Genomic DNA, 22,193 nt, shown 5'->3' on the forward strand with positions numbered 1-22,193 from the left:
AGGGGTGTTATAAGTTTGACGTGTGTATCTGTGTATCTGTGTGTCTGTGTATCTGTGTATCTGTGTATCTGTGTATCTGTGTATCTGTGTATCTGTGTATCTGTGTATCTGTCTGTGGCATCGTAGCGCCTAAACGACTGAACCGATTTTAATTTACTTTTTTTTGTTTGAAAGGTGGCTTGATCGAGAGTGTTCTTAGCTATAATCCAAAAAAATTCGTTCAGCCGTTTAAAAGTTATCAGCTATTTTCTAGTTTTCTTGTAGAAAAGAAGGTTAGATAACCCTTAGGTTCATAATATTCAAGTGTCAATTGACAAATGTCAAGCTGTCAAGATGGACGTTGCCTAGATATACATAATTATTTATTTGAAAATGATTTGTCGGGGGTGTTGAAATTTTTTAATTTACACTTGTAAAATATAAGTTGGGCAGACTATAGTGCGCCCGGCAAACAACTTGAGTAGGTATTGACGCGATTGGCTGGCGAACGGCGGGTGCACGCGATTGGTTGATCAGTCAGCGCGGGTGCAAGCGATTGGTCGATACATTGACTTTCGCTACCCGGATTCGCCAACTTTCTCCCACTACACTGCAGGTCCAAGTTGTTTGCCGGGCACTATACCTAAAATCTATAAAGGCACTCGCATATTTTTGCGTGGAATTATGTTTGTTTATACGTGCAAACTAAATTGTTCATAGTAATTTACATTCTATGCAAATTAACGATAGCGATGCTTCTTAAGCTTACTTTAATAGTTTCTTAGAATATCTACAATTTATAGATCTGTAAATATAAATATATTAAGTACTTTCTATAAACTTTAGAAACACAACACTTAACAGACAACTATACAAACTCGTCGAGGACGAATATTTGTTTGGATTTGATAAAAATTATGTAATCTACTTGCCCTTAGCTTACTTAGAAAGTACACAAAATAGCTTTTAGCAGAAACACGTAAGTAACGCGCTATGACGCGTAAAATCTTGGGTAGAGATAGAGTGCGCCAAGTAGAGTCGCAGAAAGAAAAGAGCAGAGAGAAAGGGACAGAATTTTTTTCTACCATAGAACTTTGAAACTGAATACTTTAACGGAAACTGGAAAACCATAGACGTAGATATCAGCTCCTAGAACGTATCTACAAAATTTCATACAATAGATTAAAGATATTCACGTTCACGACTCCTTTGATAGGGGCAGAAATATAAAAAATTGCCAAAATAAAATTAACTGCACTTAAACTAAAACACCGTGAATTCTTAAAGACACTTAAAAAACTGTAAAAACTTATAGACTTAACTTTTTATCTAATATTGCCACCGTTGCCCTGTATCTTTCGTGGAACAATTCTTTTGAGCATCATAATGTCTAAAACATAAGTATAATAAGAAAGCCCAGGAAGTAAATTGGGGTAAGACTTTTAGACAACGTATATTCAAATTCATATGTATTTATATGTATATATACCTGTGTAGTCTTATGTATGTCTGTCTATTATACTTATTCTGTATATTTATTAGTGTATTAATATGTTGATATAGTATTATATAGTTTAGTTTATTTAGCTATTAATATTTAGGTTTATTATATCCACCAACTCTGACTGTCCATTTGTTCGTTTTGTCCCTAGCGTTAAGGTTGCGTGGAAGAGATCGCTATTTAGCGATAAGACCGCCTTTTTGGACCTATATTTTAAGTTTTTTTTTAACCTGTCATTTGTGTTTTGTGGTACAATAAAGTATATACATACAATAAATACATACATACATATAGTCCGATATCAAAATGTACCTTACAGAAAAAATATAATGTTGCTATCTTAACATCTACTAAAAGTTACTGCGGTGTTGATGCATTTATAGGTATAACTTATTGATGGCTGGTCTTGATCACCCAATTTACTTCAATATGAACTCTTAGATAAAAATAAACAATGTCACAATTGGTGACTATCTACCTATCGACTATAAGGACCTGTTGTGAAACAGGCTCTTATTCTTCTGCATAAAAACTATTTACTAATAAAACTTTAATCCTTATGTAACTATTTAAAATATTTTATAAATGTATAGGTTTACTGGCCGTTAAGTGCAAAATAATGCCACAAAATGGTTCTTAAACTAAAAATAATAATTATAAAAGTTAATCTAATGTAAAAAAATATAAGAAACTCGTGTCTGACTTAAAGTCACAGGTACATTAAATGTAATTATACACTAGTAATTTTAGGAGTAAGTACATTCCAGTATATCCACATTATTAAATTTAAAAAAAACTAGAAGAATCATCATAATGTGCTAAAAGTATTAAGACGTGTCAGTCTGCCAATTCTTCGCAAAGTAACGCTTACTTCTATAAAAGTTATTGGTGACGCCAAACTTCTGGAATGCTCTGAAGTCCGTGTTTGCGCCTGTACAACGAGTAGAACCCCTTTTACGCCGTCCGGGAATAACGCGAGACGAGCGAGTGTATGTGTGGAAACTTGTCCCTATGACCAGAAGTGGACGTCTTTTGGTCGACGACAACAATACAATTGAGCTAGCGAGCCGTAAGCGCGCCTGTGAGGCATCTTCAGTAAGTTTTATGCTACTCGTATGTTACGCGATGCTATTCGTAAACATTTCAGAGCATTCAAAAAGTTTGGGGTTAGCTTTACATGCATTCTTGTAATAAAAATATCCTCAACTCATAAGAACTGACTTTATTCCATCGCTATACAATGCATGATAAACTTTAACTTGAATTCTAAACTATTAACTTCTTAAAACATATTCTAGGCAAAGGTTAATTCGCTAACACTTGTATTACAAATCGTACACGCGGGTTCAGTGTGCCATCCTGCCAGGTAGTTTCCTCGCGCTTTGTTTGCCCAAACCTTTAATGTCTCCGCATATGCAGGGTGAGGTGGTCGGACCGTGCGAACGCCCGGCGACACAGCGGACAGGCGAAGGGGCGGTGGCCGGTGTGTTTGCGGGTGTGTCGCGTCAGTTCGTCCGAGCGGGCAAACCTCCAGCCACAGCCTGCCCATCCGCAACTGTAGGGTTTTTCACCTACAATACGAAAATATTCTTGTTACAATATATTCGTCACCCGGTTCAAGGTCTTGGTTGAAAATCTGCGCTGTATACTCTTATTATTATAGATTGTTACGGCTACATTTACGTACTAGAGGATGCCCGCGACTTCGTCCGCGTGGATTTAGTTTTTGAAAGAGCTCGTGAGAACTGTTTGATTTTCCCAGATAAAAATAGCCTACGTCCGTCCCCGGGATATAAGCTAACTCTGTACCAAAATTCGTCGAAATCGGTTAAACTGTTGGGTTGTGAAAAGGTAGCAGACAGACAGACATACACACTTTCGCATTTATAATATGTATTAAGTTTATGTTGCTCCGGGCGTATAATTTTTTTTTTTGGACTAAAGACATCAATGGATAATAATAATCAAACAAGTACCAAGTACTTGAATAGGTTAAAATACTGACCTGTGTGTGTCCGTTTATGAGCTTTCAAATGTGAACTTTTAGTGTACACCTTCAGGCAGCCAACAACGTCACACTTATGTAACCTCCTTCGACTTTGCTCCTCGTTCGCACTTTCTTTATTATCTGTGTCACTTTCTTTTTTAACTACCTCCAGTTTATTATATTTTCTCTGGGATAGTTCACTTAGGGAGTCCGTCAATGCATTTTGTAGAGCGGTATTGAGCAAAAAGTTTTTTATTTCCATTTCTGCGGGTAGATTTGGTTTTATCTGGTTATGTGGGATCGTAAAAGGTAATATTGGAGGGAAAAATGACTTGTTTGACAGTTCCATAGAAGTTGATAGCGATTGCGGAGTTTGTAGCGGTTGAGGCTGTTTGAATCTAGAAATAAAGAAAATAATAGAATTTTAATCTTTTGAATAAGTAATATTTTCTACTTATGAATTTTCCACTAGTGCTTATCTGTATTGCAATTTTGTTATTTTTATACAGAAAAGTTCTTTATCATGTACTTTTCTTCATAGGACAATTAATTATATGGCTAAGTCTGTTTTAAAGAATCTCTAAGCTATATTGACAGGCCTTATTATAATAGTACCTTTTTCCGCAGGGAGAATCAGGAAAGGGATAACAATACATAAATTATATACCTGCCGTTTTGAGTGTGTACAATAGAATTAACCACATTGTCGCGAGAAAACATGCATAATATATGTCTTGAAAGATTTAATTGTATTATATAAATAGGCGAGTATAAAGAGATCCAGAAAGCTTTCTTAGGTCACTTTTTTCCTGTTTTGTGTTCTTAAGTTTAGGTAAAAGCCGATTTATTAGCAAAAATATTTTTTACAATAAAGAGTTTTCACGATAAAAATATCTTACTTAACTCGGCAATTAGGCATGTAAAATAAGTAAATTAATTTATTATATAAAAATCGTCTATAATTGAGCACTTTTTCCATAGAACTTTTACATTGTTTTCTTAATACTTACAAATAAGTAAAGTAGTTCATGTACACGATTTTTTTGGTATAACTACAATTAGAATAATTCTAGTAACACAATTATATAATTGTGATTGATTGAAGTTAATGTAAATTACCTGTTAACGTTTTTCAGTTTTCTAGCGCTCCGAAGGTCGGGACCTATTTTTATTCTTGGTAATTCGTGACTTGATCTGAAAAACATAACATAAATATTCTCGTTTATCTTATCAAAATTTAATCAATTTTTTTTAAAATAATACTCATATCACAATCCTATCATAAGAGTGCAGTTAGCTGTGATAGTAACTCGGATTTTAGCTCACAATTTTGACTTGTTTAGCATAGAATATACAATTTCATTCAAATAAACTTTTACAAGTGCTTTTGAATCGCCAAAATAATTTATCATTGTTTACAAGAAGATGAAAACAAAAAACATTTTAAACTTACTCAAAATGTACTTGGGTAGATGTAGATTCTTCTGCTTTGATGATTTTCGAGGAAGTCGGGATACTGGTACCTGTAAATAAACAAACCTTTCATGTGAAAATGTATGTACGCCTATATACGTTTCTATAACTGTGGCCAACTTTACAGTTTCAATAGTTTTTGAATACTTAAATGGTTGTAACACAGTTTTCGGATTTTCTCCTTTATTTGATAAGATCTGCGATCTGCCTACCTGCCAAATTTCATGATTCTAGATCAACGGGAAGTATCCTGCAGGTTTCTTGATAGACACGATAGACAGACAGACAGTCAACAGAGTGACCCTTTAGGTGTACCTTTTTTCTTTTGAAGTACGGAACCCGACTTTAAAATAAAACGTAGACAGTCACGCGATTACCTAACAACACAAAAGTTAAGTTATTATTGAATTGAAATGGCTATCTGTGCCGTTTGTATACAATTAATAAATAAGTAATAAATAATTAATCTGAGAGATCTATAATTTTCTTGCCATCGCAAGACACCATTAATAAAATACGAATTAGGATATTTTTAGGGTTCCATACCTCAAAAGGAAAATAGGAACCCTTATAGGATCACTTTGTCGGTCTTTCAAGAAAACCTATAGGGTACTACCCGTTCACCTAGAATCATGAAATTTGGCAGGCAGGTAGGTCTTATACCACAAATAAAGGGGAAAATCCAAAAACCGTGAATTTATGCTTACGTCACAAAAAAAATTGTTATTTTTTTGTACTGGTACGGAACCCTTCGTGTGCGAGTCCGACTCGCACTTGACTGGATTTTATTTTACCACAAGGAACGTGACAAGGTTTCGAATAATGTCTGATTGTATAGATTTACATAATTAGAAGTAATTGCAGGTTCACAACATTGTAGAGACACGCTAAAAACTCATTTGTGAATCAAATCTCTTTAGGCTTTCCAGCTCTTGTTACGCTATGCACTCTTGGTAATTTCGTTTTTCACGCAATGCTAAACCTAACTACAAAATGACACGTATTTAATTAACAAGACAAAGTTAAACAACACCAAAACCCGACTACTTATACCTACCCGCAAACCGCCAATAGATATAGTAAAAATGTTTTTCTCTCGCTCGGTGTATTCAAACATTGTACTATATTTATTTATTTATATTTATGAACTCAGAATTTTTTCCTCTTTCATTTGATATCCCGCTCGATAAATTTTTAGAGAGCTCCACAATTGATTGACACCTCATTCATCAAAATCGGCCCAGTAATTGAGGCGCTACGGTGGAACACACATAAATACAAACCTAGATACATACATGCATACGTAGTCTGCTAAAATCATAACCCTTCCTTTTGGCTTTGCCGTAGTCGGGTAAAGAAAAGATTAAATTATCTTGTTTATAATGTTCCCCCAAGATCCCACATCTCGCCTTGCATTTGGCCTCGTTACTATTAGTGAATTAGTGTCAAAAGCCTCAATAAGCTCGAATGGGCTAAGAAGACCAACACTCGCTCTAACAGAGTCTGGACTCCAAGATCTCCTCAGCATGCAGCCGCAGCATTTCGTGGCAGCTTTACATATGCTGCGACGAAATGCTGGAACAACCTGCCTCCTCCCCAGCGCCATATAAGAAAGAAAAACTTGGTTCAAAACAAATTAAAGGATTTTATTGTTTAGTGAGCAAAAGGATGAGGTAGGCGTGCAGTTCACCCCAGAGTTTAGGGCCTCGTATATCGTCTTTATTTTCCTCTATTTTTATCCACTCTATTATTAAATTATTATACTAACCCTATCTATTAACCACATTCTACTGTATATATGTACTTATATTCTATCGTGTCTTTTATACTGTCCGAAACTTCTGGCTCCATGGAAGACCAGCGCTGTGCCTGTGTTCTCGACAAAGGCGCAGGAAATACTGTATGGAGTCCATTTTGGTACCTCACACCACGCATCTTATTTCGAGCAAGACGGACAGATGGACAGACGGACAGACGGTCAGACAGACAAACAAAAAAGTGATCCTATAAGGATTCCGTTTTTCCTTTTGAGGTACGGAAGCCTAAAAATAGAAGTGGTATACAAGAAAAAGTGTACTCCAGACTAGTGAGTAAATGATTAAGCTTCATATTTATTGAAACAAGTTTTCGTTTAGGTCGTAAAGACCCAGATTAATGCTAAATGATGACTAAATGCAGTAATATCATTAGTTTAGTTTAATTCAAAATGAACAACACAACTAAACCGATTCTCACACTCCGAGTCGACAATTACGCTTAAAATATACGAGCATATTCGGTGTTCGCAATTTCAGTACGGTCTTAAGAAACGTACCTATTACGACATTCAGTAGTGACCGATGGTTTAATGGTCAGAACACGAGCTTACTTACTGTGAGGTCGCGGGTTAAGTAGTGGTCCTATAAATACTTGAACGGTATATTAATCTAAACGCGAAACATACGCGGTATAAACGCAAAAGTTTGTATGTATGTTTGGATGTTTGTTACTTTTTTACGCAAAAACTACTGGACAGATTTGAAGCTGAAGCTGGGGTGGGTCAGCTAGTGCATATACGTTTAACTTTACATGTCGCAGAAAGTTTAAACTTTAACTATCTACTTATCTTACTTTATCTAGGGAGAGTCTATACTCTTAGAGCAAGGCACCCAAAACGTAATGATTTTATTCTCTTTGCACCTACCAATGTATTGTTAGGACGGCCACTACATACACTATTCTGTGATAACACTCGAAGCTATAATATATTTTAGTTATAGCAACTAAGGTAAAGAAGTTTATTAGGTATAGAGTATCTTATAGATTGATGCAGTCAAAAACCCCTACAACCCGATATTCAACTTGAGAAAAAATTTAAAAAGATCAAGCCACCTTTCAAACAAAACAACTAAATTAAAATCGGTTCATTTGTTCAGGCGCTCCGATGCCACAAACAGATACACAGACACACAGATACACAGATGCACACGTCAAACTTATAACACCCCTCTTTTTGGGTCGGGGGTTAAAAAGTTTCTTGGACTTGCGTAACTACGAGTATGTATGTCAGCTAATAGTAAAATAGTATATTCATTTGTCTCACGGTAGCTGTCAACCTAGGCAGTAGGCCCCCTGTATTGAGAGCCAAACGTTGACATTTGACAACTCTATCAATTCGCGCTGCAACAATTAATATTCAACAAGCGCTTCTACAGTACCATATTAATAGCAGAACTCCAACAAACTTTACAATTACCTTCTACGGAGCCTACGGAACAAACAATTACTCAATAGAATCGAATGGTAGACAAGACGTCGTAAAAATCTTTAAATAGCATAGCTTTGACGGGACGGCGAGCATGAAATCTAGTTTCTAGATATGTATCTCAGGTGTTACTTAGCTCATTTGTTACCTATTATGACCACTATAATTCCTATAATGTTTCCTTTTATCCTTTAATGTTCTAACACTATCTGTTTTAATCTACTTAATGGCTATACGTATAAAGTTGGATAGTGGTATTGCGATATTATTTCTACTAGATCGTTTTCTAGACGTATGAGCAGTGCCGTGCAAGTCACAGAGGCGTAAAGGCACTGCTTGCCCTAAAATAGTTCAATGCTCATTTTTCATTATGACCTTCCAATCCTGAATATATGCATCGAAAGCCGATGATTACACATTGTTAGATTCTGATGTTGATTCCTTTACAAATTGTTATATAGTAAGTAAAGTAAAAGTATTGACTTTAATCATTTCAATTTATTTTCAAACTAGCCGATGCCCGCGACTTCGCCCGCGTGGATTTAGGTTTTTCGAAATCCCGTGGGAACTCTTTAATTTTCCGGGATAAAAAGTAGCCTATGTGCTAATCCAGGATATTATCTATCTCCATTCCGAATTTCAGCCAAATCCGTCCAGTAGTTTTTGCGTGAAGGAGTAACAAACATACACACACACACACACACACACACACACACACACATACAAACTTTCGCCTTTATAATATTAGTGTGATCATTTATTCAAATTAGTTATCATTGTACACTTTTTGATTGTCAATGTTAGATAATGATGTAATGGTGATTATTTACGTAAACCGAAACCTAAAGTTACGAGGGTTGCAAACGCGCCCAGGTATCAGAAGAGCCCACAACAAACTCAACAATAAGTCTTTAGCCAATAGCATTGGTGAAGTTAGTTGGTGGACTTTGCAAGTAAGGTTGCGGAAAATGCATGATTCATGAAATATACATACAAACGAAATATTCTCAAGTCGAATTTACGCAATCCCCCCTTTTAAGAGCAAAACCATGTGACAATAGCTATTATTATGTATAGTATGATTAACAACCTTGTTAGTGCGACTCGGTGCTTATTTATAACTTAATCCGAACTTAGAACGGTTAGGGTAAGGATAGTGAATAGTACTTTAAGAGATTAGAGATTGATATTAAGTTACTACATACCTATTAGTATAAAACAAAGGCCCGCCGCTGAGTTTGTGCCTCAATTCAATTCAATTTTATTTATTTGCTGATACAGGTATAAGTACATACAGGTGTCCGTTCATGTTTATCTCAGAAACTATTGCAGGGATTTTCATGAGATTTTCACTAACGGATAGACTGATTCTGCGAGAAGCCTTAGGTAACTAGATAACTAAGATATACATAAGCGTTATTTTCTTTTAGGCTATACAGCTTATGTATTTATTTATCCAGATACAAATTAGCCCTTGACTGCAATCTCACCTGGTGGTAAGTGATGATGTAGTCTAAGATGGAAGCAGGCTAACCTGAAAGGGGTATGGCAGTTTTTAATACCCACGTCCCACACCCCTTTTGTTTCTAGACGGCATTGTACCGGAACGCTTAATCGCTTGACGGCACGGCTTTCTTGCTCAAAGTTCCTGAAGAGGTACCTGCTTACCTACGAGCCGCTTTCCGCTCCGCTCGTCACTATATCACAGATTTCAATTTTATCCATTTCAAGTAAACGCTTAAATAACACCTAACTTACAAATAATTAGTGTCGGAGCACTGTGACTGTTTAGTTTGAATAATATCAACACGGGCACTTAAGTATATCAAGTGACATTGCCTATGCCTATTGCCTACCTATTTGCATTAAATTATTGCAATTATAATAAAGAGAAAGGTAGGAGATACCTTTGGCAGGTTGGCGCTTGACTGCTATTTAACCTGATGATAAAGTACAATACAGTCAGTTCTGGCCTCTGAGGTTCTACTACAGTACCCGGCAGAAAATATTGCACATCGAACTTTAGAATGAGATAACGGTTTTGTAGAGCGTCGTCTCTGTCGTTGAGGCCGACAAAACGTCACACATGTATGAGTGACAGAGACAACGCTCTACGAAGCCGAAATCGCTGAAATCTCTTTCTAAAGTTCGATGTGCAATATTTTCTGCCGGGTACTGTACGTAGCTTGCATAATTCTGACATATTATATAGAGATTATTTTATGGGAAAAACAGCATGATTTTATTTTAAACTAGCTTTTCAAACTCCTATTGGACTAACCACGCGGACGAAGTCGCGCGAACTAGCTAGTTTTAAAGATAATTGTAATATCTATAGAGTAAAGGTATTTCATTAGATAACTTCTCTAGATTTTATTTGCAAGCAATAATGGATTGTATTCATAGATGTACATATAGGTACTCACTCTCGTACGTACTCGACTACTTTTTTGAAGGAAATAGGCGGGGTCTTCCTCAGGCAAAACGAAACTAGCCAAGCCGCATTCGCAATAATTACAGTTGGGAACGGGGACTACGGGTTTGATTTCCGGCAAAGACAAATCTTGTTTTTATTACATGGAAGAAAGAGGCATATCTACCTGGACGATCTACTGAGACTGCCGAATAAGTGATTACTCTAAATGATTAGTTAAACTTAAGATATATTTTTTACATTTTTTCCCAACATTTATGGATTCGGAAACATTTGGTTTCGATCGTGGGTAGATACTCGTCGATAGTATATAGCTACCTTTTGACTAGCAAATCGGTGCTGCCCAGTGCAAGGTTGACAAAAAATGAAGCCTTGTAACCTAATTATAACCACATAATACTTAAAGTTTTAACGACAGCTTAGAGGTTAGCGGTCAAATGTAACTGCGTGCTACTGGCTTGGTCTACATTTACTTCAACGTCTCGGCCGCTGGTATACTCAACGTTAAACCGTTGATCCTATGGCAAATAACTGGCTAAGAACTGTAGATACCATATTATCTAGTTTTGTCCGGCAAATCTGCCATCCATACTAATATTATAAATGCGAAAGTGTGTCTGTCTGTCTGCTACCTTTTCACGGCCCAACAGTTTAATCGATTCTGACGTTTGGTACAGAGATAGCTTATATCCCGGAGACGGACATAGGCTACATTTTATCCCGGAAAATCAAAGAGTTCCCGCGGGATTCCTAAAGACCCATCCGCTTAAATGATTTGTATGAAATTTAATTCCCATGGGATCTTTAAAATCCTAAATCCACGCAGACGTAGTCGCGGGCATCCTCTAGTATTTAATATGACGTGATATCATTCCTATGACCTTCCGCAAAACGGGAGGATTTGAATGATCTGAAGAAATACTACATAAAAATATTTGCTTCCTAGTCAGGTAAAAATTAAAAAAAAAAAACATTCATTGTCCGTTTTTTTTTGTGGTAAATATTATAATCATACCACTGAAAAAGAACGGGCGAAGACTGCGGGCGAAGATCAAAGTCAAGGGTAATGCGTTTTTAATAAAACGACCCTGATGGTTATGAAGCTATCTATGTACTTATTTACATTTTAACACGTTATTCGAAATTAATAGCATCGAGTTGGGGATAAATCTGTGGTTCCGTATTAGGCTAGAGACAGGCGAACTTCCACGAGCAGAAAAAACGCGCGCGGAATTTTTGATCGACGTCTTGGAGGAAATGTAGCGTCATAGACCCGTTAATATTTTAATATGCAACATTTTAGTGGAATTCTGTGCGCGTTTTATCGCCCAGAGGGTTTCGTTAGAATTGTCCGTAGACCAAAGAGAGCCCCTTACAACAGAACAGTGAGATAACAGAAACAACAGCGCCGAAAGATTTTAAGACCACCACACATTGTTAGATATTGGAGGCATTAGTATAGGTAGGTAATAGCTCCTATGCATTTAAAATATTAGGTAGTAATGAAAAATGAATACTGAGCAACTAGGATAAGCAGTATTAGGATGCCTCTATGACCCACTGCCCCTATGACGCTGCTCTTACGAGTAGCACTAGAAGTTGACAATTACGAGCTTGTTAGGAGCACTTACTAAGTATATCAGCATAATTGCACCAAAGTAAAAAGTAAAACCTATTCCACGTATTAATGCGCCTTACAACCCTGAACGGGAAGCTGGAAGAAATCTCTCTAGAGATAAGCATTTCCAATGTAACTTAATTTATTATTACTTTGTAACTACAATTTAAGTACATGAAAAATAAATAGGTAAATAAATAATATACATATATGCATCGAATGAAGAATCCCCCTCCTTTTATTCACGTTTCAGTTATCGTTTAAAAATGTTTAAAAACTAGTGATAATGTAGACATTTAAGGAACCCTAACGACAAAATGTTAAAGTGCGTAATGCGTATCGTAAACACCAAATAATGCATAATTTTAAAGACTACCTGTGATAAAAAAATATACCTACCTACTTAGGTAGGTATATTAAACCACATACTCATGTAGTTCGTGTCGTTTACTTAAAGATTCTTTTTTATTGTTTTTAGAGGTCGCTGATTAAATTAACATGAAAATAAAAATGCTAACTTTTTTAATATTTTTCGCTTTAGCATTTATAAAATAGGATCAGTAGGATTTTGCAATCTTATAATTCTACTTGTGTACCCGGAAAAATATTCCTCTATTAAGGATTTGTTATAAGGATTTGTTATAAGGATTTGTTATAAAAAATTGTTGTAAATCATATTATAGGTATTTTTCTCTCAATACACTCAGCCTACTTTTGATCAATAAAACATTAGATTCTTATAAAAACATTAGACGAAGTTTGCAGATGAACCGCGTGGATTTAGATTTTTCACGTGGAAACTTTTTGATTGTCCGGGATACAATTTTCTATGTCCATCTTCAGAAGGCAATTAAACAAAATTCAATCAATTTTGTGCAAATCGGTTTTGACGAAAACTAACTGACAGACGGACGTATACACAATATTTTCGCATTTCTAACACCTATTTGTTTACTTGTAATTTCTACCTTTCTATAGGAAGACTTAGGTATGTGTGGAATTTAAGCCAAAATTGGCTCAAACCTGACGCCTATTAAACGAGTATAGGATATCGTGCGTCGGATCGCGCGATCATTTACATAAGCCGAACTGAATTCCGGACGTATCACGAATCGCCATCAATGTCGTATTCGCTGTAACATGCCGTAATTCAATTTAACGTTTGTTAGACTGGCATGTGACTAGTCGAGCTGGATTGTTGCTGTTCACATGAATATTAGTGATTACAAATGAAGCTATGATACCTACTTACTCTAGCTCTAATCACACTAATATTATAAAGGCGACAGTTTGTGTGTATGTATGTGTGTATGTTTGTTACTCTTTCACGCAAAAACTACTGGGCGGATTTAGCTGTTTAGAATGGAAATAGATTATAGCCTGGATTAACACACAGGCTACTTTTTATCCCGGAAAATTTCAGAAGAGAAAAGATAAAGTCAGATTACACCATTTAATACTTATATGTACTGTTGCATTTAATACTTATATGTAGGTACACAAGAATCGCCTTCGTCAAGCGTCACCACAGTCCATAGAGCCAGCCAAAAACCATCGACTACTAGACACTCGTCAGAGAGCGCCAGCCCGTTCACAGACCACACAACTCCATTTAACAGTTCTTAGTTGGCCTCTCTCTCCGGTCGTTCCTTCATTCTTGAAGACCGGGGTTCCATTTTCTGCTATCGGTGGCCATTTTTACGATGGTGTAAACCTGGGACGAATTGGACTCCTTCATTTGGTCAGACCATATTGTTGGTGAGCGGCCTCTCCCTCTTCTGCCCTCAGTGTCGGTAACAATTAGCTTCTCTAGGCCCACACCGTTTAGTAGGGTTAGTACTTAGTAGAAACAAGTGAATTAGATGAAACTGTTGGTAAATACGAGAAAGTATTATAGATACCTATAATATTTAATTTCTACTTGAGTGGTATTACCTATCAACCAAAACCCGGACGTATTATAAATTGGCAGTACAATGTTCCTCGTAATTGTTCGATGCTATGTTTCCAATTAACGTACATACTTCCCTAATTAATCGATCAATGTGGACTGTCATGTAAAACTAGGTTGGTTAATTACGAACATAAATATACATTTTTAACGGTGACATTTTGCCCTTTACTGTAATCACGTTTCATAGTAATTAGAAAGGTAGGCCACCATTACTTGGCCTAATAAGAAAATTACAGTTAGCTAGATGATGCCTGCGACTTCGTCTGCGTAGGTTTCGGTTTTTGTAAAAAAAAAAGTAGCATCTATGCCCATCGGGATGGAAATTATCTCTATACTAAATTTTGTCTTAATCGACTCATCAACCCAGTACAAACGTTGGATCCACAAAACTGAAATTTTGCACAGAGATGAAAAGCACTCTTCGTTATGTGGAGAAGGAATAAGATAAAATGTTTCGGAATGCCCACGGAATAGGGAGTCAGGACGATATATGTATATTTTCGCCGAGCAAAGCCGCGGGCGGTGGCTATTAATAATTAATTATTTTAATCGATGTTATAGAACTCTGGTCTGCTCTTGGCGACGCCTAACATGACCAAGATCAATACATCATAATCATGCGTACCTATTTGATAAAAACATTAAATATGTAGTAAGTAGATATATTTTTCGATCTCTCAAATGGCTCATTTATATACCTATATAAAAGAAATATTTATTATCAACGCGGGTCAAAAACCTGAGATTTGTGTGAAGATTTTCTCTACACATAGATCCCAGCTGAAAAATTAAATCGGGGTGGGTCAGCTTTTATATCATGAAACCATTAGAAAACGAAAAACAAATTATCAATGTAATCCGTAAAACCATACATTATGTACCTGTACCTTTGTAAAGCTTTCTAAATAACGGTCTAAATGAAATTACTTGCACTAACTAACTGACCAAGGTTCTAATATCGGTGAACATTTCCTATACACGGTGTAGTAGTAACTTTACGAGAAAAGTCAGGCAATCTCTACATCTAGTCATCTGATTTGTGCGCCGACAAAATCTAAGGGCCGGCACAAACTACACTAACTAAAGAAACTATAATATTGTGTTTTGTAACAACACTAAGAGCCAATTTTTAATCGTTAAATAATTTTTATCTGAGGAATGAATTATTTGCCGACTGAAAAATCGGGCCTAATATCTAAGAATATTATGTTAAGAATACATAAAAGCAAAATAAATAAATACAACAGAAAAATTAGAGTCAAACTAATTTACCTATCTACAGTCATCTAGGAAATAATATAAGTTGTGTCAGTTGTGTATCGAACTGTCATTTCAACGTATCTTAGTGCCACTTAAGTGTCTCTGAGTGTCATTTCAATATATCCAGTGACATTTTAATGAATTCAAATGCTATTTCACCTGTTTTAAACAAGGGTTATTTAATGGCGGACCAACAAATTTCTGAAATGCTGGCAACGCATCGGCGTGGCGGTACCTCTGGTGCTGCAAATGATCATGGGCGGCGGTAGGCACATCAGGTGACCCGCCTGCTTGCTTGCTCGCTATTTTTTATTTAACCGTTTGTCGACTAAGCCACTGCCGTCTTTAGTTTAGAGCCAGCTATTGGCACAGGCTTTATGAACAACATTTTATTCTCCGTGGAGATTTATGAAGATTGTTACCGTTATTCCAAAATAGATTAACTTTGAAACAATAAATTATGTAGCAGTCAATACTCTCCTAATGGAATGTCGGGTAAGCGTTAAATCTTTGTAACGGAGAGTTACGTGTTCTGTATCGACAGGAACAAGCGAGTGTTGCGGTTCAAGCTGCGAAATAGACAAATATGTTAATTTCTACACTGAAAGAACTATCACAATAAAATTATGATTGCGTATGTAAATGCTATATTCGGAGATTCAAATATGAATAGTACCTAAGACCATTTTCGCCATTATATCCTTATAAATATTTTTAAATTAAGCGTTATTAACTCTCAAAGTTAAAACAAGTCCAATTGAAAAGCATTATTTCGTCCATTTCACTTTTCCAGTGTGAAAAATCGATACAATCCTTTTTTTTGATTTTTGCATTGAAGCCTGTATTTGCTACTCAATTGGATTAAAAGAGTGGAAAGAATTTAATTTAGATAGACAAAATATTAGATAGACTAAATGGAGCCACGACTACGTCCACGTTGATACAGATTTTTAAAAATACTGTGGGAAGTTTTTTTTCCCTCAATGTAATATGTATATTTTTTTTATTTAAGTAATGTTATAATAATTACATTTACGTAAATTAAAACTATTCATTCATTCCGAATTTTCCGGGATAAAAAGCTATATCCATCTAAGCTATCAAAATCTGTACCGAATTTCGTTAAAATCGAATAGGCGAATGAACCGTGAAAAGGTCGACAGACCGACGGATAGGCAGACAGATACACTTTCGCATCTACAGTTTAATTAAGTACTTACAAATTACGCGCGGCGGTTTTGGTTCTCATATACACCGCACTCTAAACTCTATTACATGAAACGTTTAACCATATTCTAATTCAAATACACGACATCCAAATCTGTAACAATATGGTAACAATCTAGCCTTTTCCATAAATAGCGAATTACTATTTGTAGCTGTAACTAATACGGCCCCTTTCACCGCCCTTCCGCATTAATTAAGAATGCGAATTTATAACAAAGATAAGATCATTTTAAGGGTGGTTTTTCAAAGTTTGTGCTTTTACAAGCGCTCCTGTAGGCTCTCAATGTATTAACAGAGGAATTCGTAGTCAAGATAGGGGCTTCTTTAGGGGACCATTCAGGCGACATGTGTCATATTGAACCTTAATGGATTACGTAAAGGTTGAATATAACACATGTCCTCTGAACGGTCACCTAAAGAAGCCCCTATCTTGAATATGAACTTCAGTGTAAGAGGTCAAGAGAGCAAAAATGTGAGAATAGGGACGACTAGGATCGAGAAAGAAATAGAAATAAACCAATGTTGGCCACAACGGAAACAAAAAATAATTTAAAATTATAGTGTGATAAAACTATACTATGTTAAAAGCATAAATTCTATGTAAACATTTTTTTAAATCACGATGTTGGCAATTACAGTATCCACGTAATAAAAAAACAAAGAAATAGATAAATATTTGAACCTGTGATGGGATTTTTTTATCGACGGATTTTATTTAACCGTAGGTATTTCTATTTCAAGATGAATTTAGACTAAAGACCCAAAAATGGCATTCAAAATATCAAAGTTACAATAGTTTTCCAAATAAGATTTTCAAATAAACGCGCTTGTTGCTTACAACATCAACAGTAGCTTTTTTGATATGGCCCTTTAAGGACGTATTTGCACACTTGTATAGATTTTCGGTACGCTTTGTGGCTAAAATATACTAAGTAAATTGGAACTACAGATTGCTAAAAATAGATTGGTCCTTTATCTCCAGAGATCGAGTAATTTTTTGATAAAATCATTAATTTTGATACTATAAGAACGATTTTCCTTCACCTCTTCCACGCAGAATTAACGATTTAGGGTCAAGTTTAGGTACATTTTTCTCAGTTTACGTACGGATTTTATTCTTCTAATAAATATTTTCCGTTAGCACATAATGTGTACCTCAAAATGTGAGATTATTATATTAATAGTATTATAAAAATAAATAAAAACATCGTGTATAAATTTTTCACGTATTTTGCTTCAACCGCAAACCTTAATACAGTGCACTAAGGGTTATTTTGATATTGGGCAGGCAATGGTATGATTTCAAAATTATATCAGTCAGCGGCCAGCCGCCTTCGTGGGTGGTCTCTGCGTCGGTTGCTATAATTTTTTGATGTGGAAAAGATCGCTGTACGAACACAAAATAGTTCGACAAAACCCTAACTGATATTTATAGGTACTTATTCCGTGATTGTGCTGATATTTTGGCAAGGTAAGATAATAATGATAATATTATGTACCTATTATCACATTTTATCGTTAGCTGGATTTTTTTCTTGAGCATGATAGTGATCTGATAGTGAACTTCGAAGGCTGCGACAGGAACTTGAAGACTAGAAGAACTAGATGTGTCCAGTTTGGGCTCGTTTTCTTAGTCATGACGAGATCTTACCTCCGGATTTGTGGAGTGACCTGATGGTATACCTCGAAAGTCACTATTGGAACTCGGAGACGAATAGAGCTAGATGTTTCGAGTTTGGGCTCATTTTCTTAGTCATGATGAGATCTTACCTCCGGATTTGTGGAGTGACCTGATGGTATACCTCGGAAGTCACTATTGGAACTCGGAGACGAATAGAGCTAGGTGTTTCGAGTTTGGGCTCATTTTCTTAGACATGATGAGATTTTACCTCCGGATTTGTGGAGTGACCTGATGGTATACCTCGGAAGTCACTATTGGAACTCGGAGACGAATAGAGCTAGGTGTTTCGAGTTTGGGCTCATTTTCTTAGTCATGATGAGATCTTACCTCCGGATTTGTGGAGTGACCTGATGGTATACCTCGGAAGTCACTATTGGAACTCGGAGACGAATAGAGCTAGGTGTTTCGAGTTTGGGCTCATTTTCTTAGTAATGATGAGATCTTACCTCCGGATTTGTGGAGTGACCTGATGGTATACCTCGGAAGTCACTATTGGAACTCGGAGACGAATAGAGCTAGGTGTTTCGAGTTTGGGCTCATTTTCTTAGTCATGATGAGATCTTACCTCCGGATTTGTGGAGTGACCTGATGGTATACCTCGGAAGTCACTATTGGAACTCGGAGACGAATAGAGCTAGGTGTTTCAAGTTTGGGCTCATTTTCTTAGTCATGATGAGATCTTACCTCCGGATTTGTGGAGTGACCTGATGGTATACCTCGGAAGTCACTATTGGAACTCGGAGACGAATAGAGCTAGGTGTTTCGAGTTTGGGCTCATTTTCTTAGTAATGATGAGATCTTACCTCCGGATTTGTGGAGTGACCTGATGGTATACTTCGGAAGTCACTATTGGAACTCGGAGACGAATAGAGCTAGGTGTTTCGAGTTTAGGCTCATTTTCTTAGTCATGATGAGATCTTACCTCCGGATTTGTGGAGTGACCTGATGGTATACCTCGGAAGTCACTATTGGAACTCGGAGACGAATAGAGCTAGGTGTTTCGAGTTTGGGCTCATTTTCTTAGTCATGATGAGATCTTACCTCCGGATTTGTGGAGTGACCTGATGGTATACCTCGGAAGTCACTATTGGAACTCGGAGACGAATAGAGCTAGGTGTTTCGAGTTTGGGCTCATTTTCTTAGTAATGATGAGATCTTACCTCCGGATTTGTGGAGTGACCTGATGGTATACCTCGGAAGTCACTTTTGGAACTCGGAGACGAATAGAGCTAGATGTTTCGAGTTTGGGCTCATTTTCTTAGTCATGATGAGATCTTACCTCCGGATTTGTGGAGTGACCTGATGGTATACCTCGGAAGTCACTATTGGAACTCGGAGACGAATAGAGCTAGGTGTTTCGAGTTTGGGCTCATTTTCTTAGTCATGATGAGATGTTACCTCCGGATTCGTGAAGTGACCTGATGGTATACCTCGGATGTCACTATTGGAACTCGGAGACGAATAAAGCTAGCTGTTTCGAGTTCGGGCTCATTTTCTTAGTCATGATGAGATCTTACCTCCGGATTTGTGGAGTGACCTGATGGTATACCTCGGAAGTCACTATTGGAACTTACAAAACGAGCTCAAACTCATAACATCTAACTCTACTCGACTCGAAAGTCCAATAGTGGCTTTTGAAGTATACCTTCAGAGCACTCCAACAAGTTTCAAGGTATAATCTCGTCATAACTAACAAAACGGGCCCAAACTCGAAACACCTAGCTCTATTCGTCTCCGAGTTCCAATAGTGACTTTCGAGGTATACCATCAGGTCACTCCACAAATCCGGAGGTAAGATCTCATCATGACTAAGAAAATGAGCCCAAACTCGAAACACCTAGCTCTATTCGTCTCCGAGTTCCAATAGTGACTTCCGAGGTATACCATCAGGTCACTCCACAAATCCGGAGGTAAGATCTCATCATGACTAAGAAAATGAGCCCAAACTCGAAACACCTAGCTCTATTCGTCTCCGAGTTCCAATAGTGACTTCCGAGGTATACCATCAGGTCACTCCACAAATCCGGAGGTAAGATCTCGTCATGACTAAGAAAATGAGCCCAAACTCGAAACACCTAGCTCTATTCGTCTCCGAGTTCCAATAGTGACTTTCGATGATACCATCAGGTCACTCCACAAATCCGGAGGTAAGATCTCATCATGACTAAGAAAATGAGTCCAAACTCGAAACACCTAGCTCTATTCGTCTTCGAGTTCCAATAGTGACTTCCAAAGTATACCATCAGGTCACTCCACAAATCCGGAGGTAAGATCTCATCATGACTAAGAAAATGAGCCCAAACTCGAAACACCTAGCTCTATTCGTCTCCGAGTTCCAATAGTGACTTCCGAGGTATACCATCAGGTCACTCCACAAATCCGGAGGTAAGATCTCATCATGACTAAGAAAATGAGCCCAAACTCGAAACACCTAGCTCTATTCGTCTCCGAGTTCCAATAGTGACTTTCGAGGTATACCATCAGGTCACTCCACAAATCCGGAGGTAAGATCTCATCATGACTAAGAAAATGAGCCCAAACTCGAAACACCTAGCTCTATTCGTCTCCGAGTTCCAATAGTGACTTCCGAGGTATACCATCAGGTCACTCCACAAATCCGGAGGTAAGATCTCATCATGACTAAGAAAATGAGCCCAAACTCGAAACACCTAGCTCTATTCGTCTCCGAGTTCCAATAGTGACTTCCGAGGTGTACCATCAGGTCACTCCACAAATCCGGAGGTAAGATCTCTTCATGACTAAGAAAATGAGCCCAAACTCGAAACACCTAGCTCTATTCGTCTCCGAGTTCCAATAGTGACTTCCGAGGATACCATCAGGTCACTCCACAAATCCGGAGGTAAGATCTCATCATGACTAAGAAAATGAGTCCAAACTCGAAACACCTAGCTCTATTCGTCTCCGAGTTCCAATAGTGACTTCCAAAGTATACCATCAGGTCACTCCACAAATCCGGAGGTAAGATCTCATCATGACTAAGAAAATGAGCCCAAACTCGAAACACCTAGCTCTATTCGTCTCCGAGTTCCAATAGTGACTTCCGCGGTATACCATCAGGTCACTCCACAAATCCGGAGGTAAGATCTCATCATGACTAAGAAAATGAGCCCAAACTCGAAACACCTAGCTCTATTCGTCTCCGAGTTCCAATAGTGACTTTCGAGGTATACCATCAGGTCACTCCACAAATCCGGAGGTAAGATCTCATCATGACTAAGAAAATGAGCCCAAACTCGAAACACCTAGCTCTATTCGTCTCCGAGTTCCAATAGTGACTTCCGAGGTATACCATCAGGTCACTCCACAAATCCGGAGGTAAGATCTCATCATGACTAAGAAAATGAGCCCAAACTCGAAACACCTAGCTCTATTCGTCTCCGAGTTCCAATAGTGACTTCCGAGGTATACCATCAGGTCACTCCACAAATCCGGAGGTAAGATCTCATCATGACTAAGAAAATGAGCCCAAACTCGAAACACCTAGCTCTATTCGTCTCTGAGTTCCAGTAGTAGGTTCCAAAGTATGCAATTTCATCAAGTCGGGAGGTAATGTAATGCTATCCTTCTCAGATTATTTTAGTCATAGTAGGAGCTCATTATTTCATAAGCATGGAAATGTTGTTCATTGCCAAGAAGTCATGGTGAAATATTTCATCATCAGACCCTTAGTCTGTAGGCACTGTTCTACTTACTGTATTATTGTCAAGATACATATTTTTAAAAAAAACTGTTAAAAAAAAATAGATGACCAAATATAAAATAAAATAAAAATATAAAAGTATCAAAATCAAGTCGATTCACTCATTTTGACGCA

At 37.2% G+C, this 22,193-nt stretch overlaps 1 protein-coding gene across 2 annotated transcripts in view; it reads right to left on the reverse strand.

The window, feature by feature from the left end:
* Positions 1-416: 416 nt before the first annotated feature.
* Positions 417-22,193, reverse strand: part of LOC123871155 (Krueppel-like factor 3) — a 57,767-nt gene continuing 35,990 nt past the window's right edge. The window contains exons 6-10 of one of the 2 annotated variants that reach the window (XR_006797224.1): positions 4,921-4,990; positions 4,587-4,661; positions 3,486-3,865; positions 2,801-3,051; positions 417-2,665 (exon numbers count right to left, since the gene is read on the reverse strand). Coding sequence is in view for 1 of the 2 variants with exons in the window: in XM_045914781.1 (XP_045770737.1) it covers positions 2,879-3,051; positions 3,486-3,865; positions 4,587-4,661; positions 4,921-4,990 (698 nt within the window). In the remaining variant the exon portion in view is untranslated. Of the gene's footprint in view, positions 3,052-3,485; positions 3,866-4,586; positions 4,662-4,920; positions 4,991-22,193 lie in introns of both variants that reach the window. The other variant, XM_045914781.1, reaches the window with a different exon arrangement.

Source organism: Maniola jurtina, chromosome 13 (assembly GCF_905333055.1).
Source record: "Maniola jurtina chromosome 13, ilManJurt1.1, whole genome shotgun sequence".
Taxonomy (NCBI): domain Eukaryota; kingdom Metazoa; phylum Arthropoda; class Insecta; order Lepidoptera; family Nymphalidae; genus Maniola; species Maniola jurtina.